The sequence below is a fragment of the Silurus aristotelis genome (genome assembly GCF_946808225.1).
Source record: "Silurus aristotelis genome assembly, contig: scaffold_270, whole genome shotgun sequence".
Taxonomy (NCBI): domain Eukaryota; kingdom Metazoa; phylum Chordata; class Actinopteri; order Siluriformes; family Siluridae; genus Silurus; species Silurus aristotelis.
Window position 1 is genome coordinate 1 of NW_028149150.1, and position 7,507 is coordinate 7,507.

Genomic DNA, 7,507 nt, shown 5'->3' on the forward strand with positions numbered 1-7,507 from the left:
CTATTCCATTATGAATGAAATAATCTTGGATAATAATTTGTCAGAGACTCATGTCAAGGTTTTTAACAATAATCAGAGAACAAAACACAAAATATACAATATAATTTATTTTTACCCAATAACAACAACAACAACAATATATATATATATATTACTGTTTTTAAAGCCGTTTGTTTTGCCTAATTTCTGTGTCTATTATTATTATTATTATTATTATTATTATTATTATTATTATTATTATTATTATTATTATTATTATATTTTAGTAGTAGTAGTAGTGCTATATGATGATGATGATGATAATGATGATGATGATATAATAATAATAATAATAATAATAATAATAATAATAATAATAATAATAATAATAATAATACGTTGAGATAATATCATTAAAGGCTTAAGGTTTGGTTAAAGGTTTGAATGAACTCGTGTTCGTTTGGATGTTTTATTTACAAGAATGAATGCAGTAAGATTTCCGTTTTACGCGCTAATGTAAATGTTACTTCTCTATAGATTCCCAGGGAATGGAGCCGATCAGCGCGCCTCTGGGCTCGGCACCGGAAGCCAGCTCTCCTCCGCACTCCAAACGAGACGTGTCTCCATTCTCCGGCGGCGCATCGCTGAAGCCCAACCAAGTGAGCGAGACGTCTCTATACGGTGTCCCCATCGTGTCTCTGGTGATAGATGGTCAGGAGCGGCTGTGCCTGGCCCAGATCTCCAACACTCTGCTAAAGAGCTACAGCTACAACGAAATTCACAACCGGCGCGTCGCCCTGGGTATCACGTGCGTTCAGTGCACGCCAGTGCAGCTGGAGATCCTGAGGCGCGCCGGCGCCATGCCCATCTCTTCGCGCCGCTGCGGGATGATCACCAAACGCGAGGCGGAGCGGCTCTGCAAGTCGTTCCTGGGAGCTCACTCTCCGCCGAAGCTGCCCGAGAACTTCGCGTTCGACGTGTCTCACGAATGCGCGTGGGGCTGCAGGGGCAATTTCATCCCGGCCAGGTACAACAGCTCGCGAGCCAAGTGCATCAAGTGCGCGTACTGCAGCATGTACTTCTCGCCAAACAAGTTTATCTTCCACTCGCACCGCACGCCCGAGTCCAAGTACACGCAGCCGGACGCGGCGAATTTCAACTCCTGGAGGCGCCACCTGAAACTTGCGGACAAGCTCGTGCCCGACGACATTTCCCACGCTTGGGAGGACGTGAAGGCCATGTTTAACGGCGGCAGCAGGAAAAGGACAATGCCCGGAAGCGGGTGCGAGATGTCGTCTCTCAAAGCGCAGGGTCCGAGTCATGTCAGGCAGCCCGCGTCCCCGGAAATCCCGCACAAAACCCTGCGCTGCGACGACGAGCGCGCGAACCTCGGCCTCGCCAGCGGCGCGCACCGGAATTACCCGGTCATTCCGGTCCCCAGCAAAGGTTTTGGCATGCTCCAGAAAATACCACCGCCGCTCTTCCCACATCCGTACGGCTTCTCCCCGTTCGGGTTGTGCCCGAAGAAGGACGACGTCACGAACGAGCAAAGCAAAACGGGCGTACCAGGTGTGTTTTGGGCAGGCACGAAGGACAGCCTGTACCCCTCGTTCCCCATGTTCTGGCCCACGTCGGGCGCTCTGCCACTGCCGCCCTATCCTCACGCACAACAAAAGCAGCCGCACGAGCTCACCTCGAGCCGCCAGGCCGAGACAGATGTCTCCGAGCACGAGCATCCGAGGAGCAGCACTCCCAGAGACAGCGAGCGCTGCTCGAGCTCCCAGTCGCTCGAGGACAAGTCGGCCGACGAGCTGAGGCCGTCAGAGGGTCACGCGGCGTCTCCGCCACGGAAATCCAGCTACGTGTCCGCCTTCAGGCCCGTGGTGAAGGACGCGGAGAGCATAGCCAAGCTCTATGGCAACCGGGACGCGTACGCGGGGCCGCCCGCGGGCCACCTGTCCCCGGACTTTATCAGTGACACCTCGAGCTACAGGTCCGCCTCGCCGGAAGTCGATAGCGGAGGAGAACAGGAAGTGGACGTGGAGTCCAACCGGGAGACGCACGATGACGACGAGGATTCCGTGCAGCTGTCCGTGGAGGACCGGCAGAGTCCAGTGAGGCAGATCGTGCCCCGGCTGGGTCATGGAGAAGACGTGAGGGAAAGCAGAGAAGAAGTAGAGGAAGAGGAAGAAGATGATGATGATGATGAGGAGAGACACGAGAACCCAGAGAACCCAGATGAAGATAGGCTGAGTGACAGAGCGCCAAAAAGTGACAGCACTCCAACATATGATGTGAGTATATCTGAGGGCCAGAAGAATAAAAATTCACCTGATATTGTCTGTAAACACACTCACAAAACAAGTACTCAGTTGACTCAGGGGCCACAGGGGCACAGGGACCGCGAAGGGCACAGGGGCCACAGGGACCGCGAAGGGGACAGGGGCCACAGGGACCGCGAAGGGCGGAGCTCTTACATATCTAACTGTGTGCTGTAGTTAAGGGTTCCAACATGTACCCTAAAAAAAATTTATTAATGTAAGAAATTAAATAATAATAACAATATAAATAATATAGACTTCTCCACACATTTCCACGTAAAAGATGCAGAATTTCAAGAATTAAACAGAATCATTATGATTGAAAGGTTAATCAAGGATCGTTCTGTTACAAAAAAATAGTAATTAATCATTTACCAAAATATGTTAAAATGAAATCATAAAAAAAAGAGTATATTCGTCCTGTAATTTTGTATTTAAGCCTATAGTCGGACAAACGACAAGTCAACCCTGAATAAAATACATCTTAATTTATTTAAATACTCTGGTCTGAATTAAAAAGCGACCCTATGACAATATCATTCCTTTAATTAACACCTTTATTGTATCGTCAATGTGCGATATTAATTGCTCAGATTCGGTATGTTCATGCTCACCACGTGTTTACTGTGTAAAACAAAGAAACGTGGCATAAACAAAGGCATAATTTGTCCTAAATTGAAAGTTTAATATAAATGGCCAAAATCGAATGTATTTGGCCGGCAGGCAGGAACGTGTTTGTGAAAAAGACTCCCCTGAGTCCTTGGAGTAAATGACTCTCTCTGTCATTCCCACTGTTCCATTTGAACTTCCAATAAAACAATCTGCCTTAATGCGGGGTCTGAAACTGCCGGATCAGTTGTGGGTTTGAGCACTAATGAGAACCTACACCTCTTCTGTCGATATAAATGTGGAGAATAGGAAGATTGCACATAATTGGGCCCTGTGTTTATTTGTAATTAGATGCTTTGGTTGGGGTTTTGGCAGGTGTGTGTTGCTGAAAAGGACGCAGGACTTGCAATGAACTCACCTCCTGTTCCAGCACCTAAATACCCTCTGATCCAGGAATCACACAGTAAATTCCTTCTTTTATATGATATAAAATATAAGATATATGGATATATATATATATATATATATATATATATATATATATATATATATATATATATATATATATATATATATATATATATATATATATAGAGAGAGAGAGAGAGAGAGAGAGAGAGAGAGAGAGAGAGAGAGAGAGAGAGTTTATATAATGCATGGTTTTGATAATTATTTAACACTACAGATGCACAAATAGTTGCAAGATATATGGATTATATATATTATTATTATTATTATTATTATAAAAAAAATGTTTTATATATATATATATATATATATATATATATATATATATATATATATATATATATATATATATATATATATATATATATATAGAGAGAGAGAGAGAGAGAGAGAGAGAGAGAGAGAGAGAGAGAGAGAGAGAGAGAGAGAGAGAGAATTGATCTAATGCATGGTTTTGATCATTATTCAACACTGCACATGCACATATAGTTGCATCTCTTTGTTTTCTAAATGATAATAAATAAATAATTAAATTATTCTGCATTTTTTTTTGTGGCACAGATTCTCACAGATTCAGTCATGCTCCAGTACTAGAGGACGACTGGGAATCGCAGAAATCCCGTCACGACCAAATCAACGTTTCGAAAGAATCTGAGAGTGAGTCCCTGTTCACGTGCTTTCCTGCTTTTCTACCCCATTTGATGTGAATTTCGCTGTAATGTATTCACACGCGAGTCTCTGATCTCTGAATTAATATCTCTGCATATTTTAAGCTCATTCCCTGCTTCTCTCTATCTTTTTTTGTTTCCTCTCCAGTTGAAGGCGCATCGAGGACTGATGGCAGATTCCAGTTTGTTGAAAAAGATATCGAGCACATGGCGAAAGGTGAGGGTTAAGTCGTGCATTCTAATCGTGGTTATCAGTGATTATTAGTATTATCGTAGAAATAGAATTTTTTTAAAGATGTGCATTAATGATAAATATTTGAAGCTTTAAAATAAAGGAGTTTGCATGAAAATATATATAAAAAAAATCGACAGAATCAAAACCATGATACAATTTTTTTTTCCAGAATCCCACTGTGATTTATTATTCTTTTTTTTTTCAAGCCGAATAGAAAATGAAGCTAGTGTGCATGATTCCAAAACGCCCTTGAACTGCATTTGCATTAGCAGAGTCGCGTGCACACACACACACACACACACACACAGCCCAAGGCTGCGGGCCTCATTATTACTATTACCGCGAGCTCACGCGCCACAAACACCGCAGCTTTCTTCAAGAGCGGGTCGTTTTGCGTGTTTAAATGCATAAAAGCGTGACATGAAAATGCTTTTAAAAGCTTTGCTTTTAATTATAACACATCGACTTCTTTTGTTCCTCTTCCCGAAAGCCACCGCAGTGTAGCAGCGATAATGGTTTATTAATTAATTGGTGATTATTTTTTCCCCCTTTTCTCTTCTAGAGGAACTCCAAAAACAGCTGGTGGAGCAAATGGAGCTTAGGAAGAAAATGGAACGGGAGTTTCAAAATCTAAAAGGTAATTCACATCAAACTGGGAGATTTCAAGAGCATTAGATAGTGAACTAGTTTAACTAATGCAATAAGTTTATTTATTTTTTTGGAGTAGTGACTCTGTGCATGTTGACTTTACCAGATAATTTTCAGGACCAGATGAAGAGAGAGCTGTCTTATCGAGAGGAAATGGTGCAGCAGCTGCAAATAGTTAGGGGTAAGCACTAAAACATGGGGGGGGGGGGGGGGGGAGTTATGACGTCAAAAAGTGACACTTGCATATTTTTTTTTTGTAGATACAAACGTAACAAATTCAAAATCGTCATTAGGTCAATTCAACATAAGATTTGTCTGAATGAATTTTGTGAATTAATACAAAAATAAACAAAACTATATCCAGCTGAAATATTAGTCCTTGGCTTCATGAAAAACGTGATTTTATTTTCTAAATATTTTATTTATAACTTTATTATCTCACTGTGTTCTGCACACTACAGATGTGGTGATAATAAAGATCTACTTCACTTGAACAAAAAAAATATACATAAAAAAATAATTGAGGCAGCTTGAAAATACGTAAATCATATTCTTTAACCCCTTGTAGGCAATTAATAGCTTAATGATATACACATTATTATTACTTCTAAACGCTAATAAAAGTTTTGCATGACCTTTAAAGATTTTAATCTATTTTCTTTTATTCTGTTTACTTTTATTAATTCGTTTATTTTTTTTTAATTAATTATAATTTTTTTTATTTTATTATAGACACTTTGTGCAACGAGTTGGATCAAGAGAGAAAGGCTCGATATGCAATTCAGCAGAAGCTAAAAGGTAATTTATATTAATACCCAACAGCAAAAACTCCTAAAATTATATCAATAAAAAAATATGCAAAACAAAATATGCAAGTGATACTTTTCTTTTATGATATAATTTGCTGATTGTGTAATAATGTACAACTCTATCATTAAATGATAGAGTGAAAGAGCTGTCTGTCTGTCTGTCTGTCTGTCTGTCTGTCTGTCTGTCTGTCTGTCTGTCTGTCTGTCTGTCTGTCTGTCTGTCTATCTATCTATCTATCTATCTATCTATCTATCTATCTATCTATCTATCTATCTATCTATCTATCTATCTATCTATCTATCTCAGTCACATGATGATTTTAATTAGAGTCTATCTGGGTCCTCTGTGAAAAGGAATCAGACATAACACTTCACAGATTAAAATGTTTGACTCAAGAAATGACTGCAAAAGAATAAACCCTTATTACTATTAATAACATGTGCACTTCATATGTGCTTTAGCTGTAATTTGCTTTTGCTACACTGCCCACCATATTCTGTATTTTAGTTACATGTAAACAGGTATTCATAGTGTCCTCTTTTTACATCCTTCACCTGTGTCCACGTTGCACTAAATGCTCTTTTCCCCTAGAAGCTCACGACGCTTTACACCACTTCTCCTGCAAGATGCTCACTCCACGCCACTGCACAGGAACGTGCACTTTTAAACCTCCTCTACTGCCACCTTAATCGAATTTCCCACGCTGGACCACTACAACGGATTTTTACACTGCTTGAAAAAAACCAAAAGACCTCTCCAATAAACTTAAAAGCACTGAACTTTCCGAGGACCGAAAAACGTGCGACCTTCTCAAAAACTCGAATGGCATCTTTTTTTTGCGTTCTGCACAGACAGGACATGAAACGTACAAGGACAAGTCGTCTCGAAATCCAGCAAGCCAGCAGAACGATGAGAGTCAAAGAGTGGAACTGTTTCGAAATATATGTACAATAGAATATGAATATGAACTCAGTCGAAGCTTCTTTTTTTTGTTCGTTTGTTTCTTCTCCTTCCTTAAAATGCCACGAATACATAAAGTGGTGCTGTGCAATGAATTGTGAAATCTCACAACGTTTTAATGGTCACTATTTGTGTGTTTTTATGTTGTATTTATTCCAAATTGATTCACTGATGTGCTCTCCCACATGGATTGTATCTGTATAAGCACTTTAAAAAAAAAAAAAAAGCTAAAATGATAAAGACCTACCTAATCCCAAATTGAATCTACCTTCAATTAAAGATGTTTACCATGTTCCTGTGTACAGAATAAAATCTGACCAAGCACTTAGTCCACCTTTTCCTGATACAGAGCTCAAACTTTTGGGGAAATGGTACCAATCTACATATATGTGATTAGTCACCTGTGACTTTTGAAGTGTATTTTCAAGAATAAAATGGCTCCTTTCTTCATTATTATAATTAACTAAATCTCTCACTACTATTAAAAAAAGGAAAGAAATCACACGTTAAGGATTCTAGGGTCTGAAAGGTGTTCTGCTTGGAAGCTTTTTTTTACTAGGAAAAAAATCTTTATAGGGTTTTAGATAACTTTTTCTCATTTCTAAAAATCTACACACACATAAATATTCATTTTAAGTGGTGGGAATACACTTTATATGAAAACATATTGAAATAGAATGAAAATCCAGCTCAGTAGCTATTGACCACACCACCAACTTCATTCTCTTTCTTTTTTCCAGAAAACAAAACTCACTTTACAGATCAATAGTACAAGCATAAAGTGACATTATAAGTAGTGAGTGACTGTA

General features: G+C 39.7%; 1 protein-coding gene across 7 annotated transcripts; it reads left to right on the forward strand.

The window, feature by feature from the left end:
• The first annotated feature begins 396 nt into the window (after positions 1 to 396).
• Positions 397 to 7,151, forward strand: LOC310722999 (SKI family transcriptional corepressor 1 homolog-B-like). Of its 7 annotated transcripts, none has more exons than XR_014532554.1 (8): positions 397 to 2,273; positions 3,285 to 3,372; positions 3,939 to 4,034; positions 4,194 to 4,262; positions 4,843 to 4,917; positions 5,046 to 5,109; positions 5,661 to 5,726; positions 6,330 to 6,390. XR_014532554.1 is itself a non-coding variant. In XM_083570819.1 (8 exons), exons 1-8 carry the CDS (start codon positions 528 to 530, stop codon positions 6,425 to 6,427), a joined length of 2,313 nt encoding a protein of 770 aa, XP_083426945.1. In that variant the 5' UTR covers positions 397 to 527; the 3' UTR covers positions 6,428 to 7,151. The 7 variants fall into 7 exon arrangements, 6 of the variants coding, with proteins under 6 accessions (XP_083426945.1, XP_083426946.1, XP_083426947.1 ...); XM_083570819.1 differs by having other exon boundaries at positions 5,035 to 5,109; positions 6,330 to 7,151; XM_083570820.1 differs by having other exon boundaries at positions 5,035 to 5,109; positions 6,333 to 7,151.
• Positions 7,152 to 7,507: the final 356 nt, after the last annotated feature.

Coding starts and splice junctions, on each gene's coding strand:
- LOC310722999 (XM_083570819.1), top strand. CDS start 528: ATGGAGCCGATCAGCGCGCCTCTGGGCTCGGCACCGGAAGCCAGCTCT. Junction 3,373..3,938: donor TCTGATCCAGGAATCACACA/GTAAATTCCTTC, acceptor TTTGTGGCACAG/ATTCTCACAGATTCAGTCAT. Junction 4,035..4,193: donor CGTTTCGAAAGAATCTGAGA/GTGAGTCCCTGT, acceptor TTTCCTCTCCAG/TTGAAGGCGCATCGAGGACT.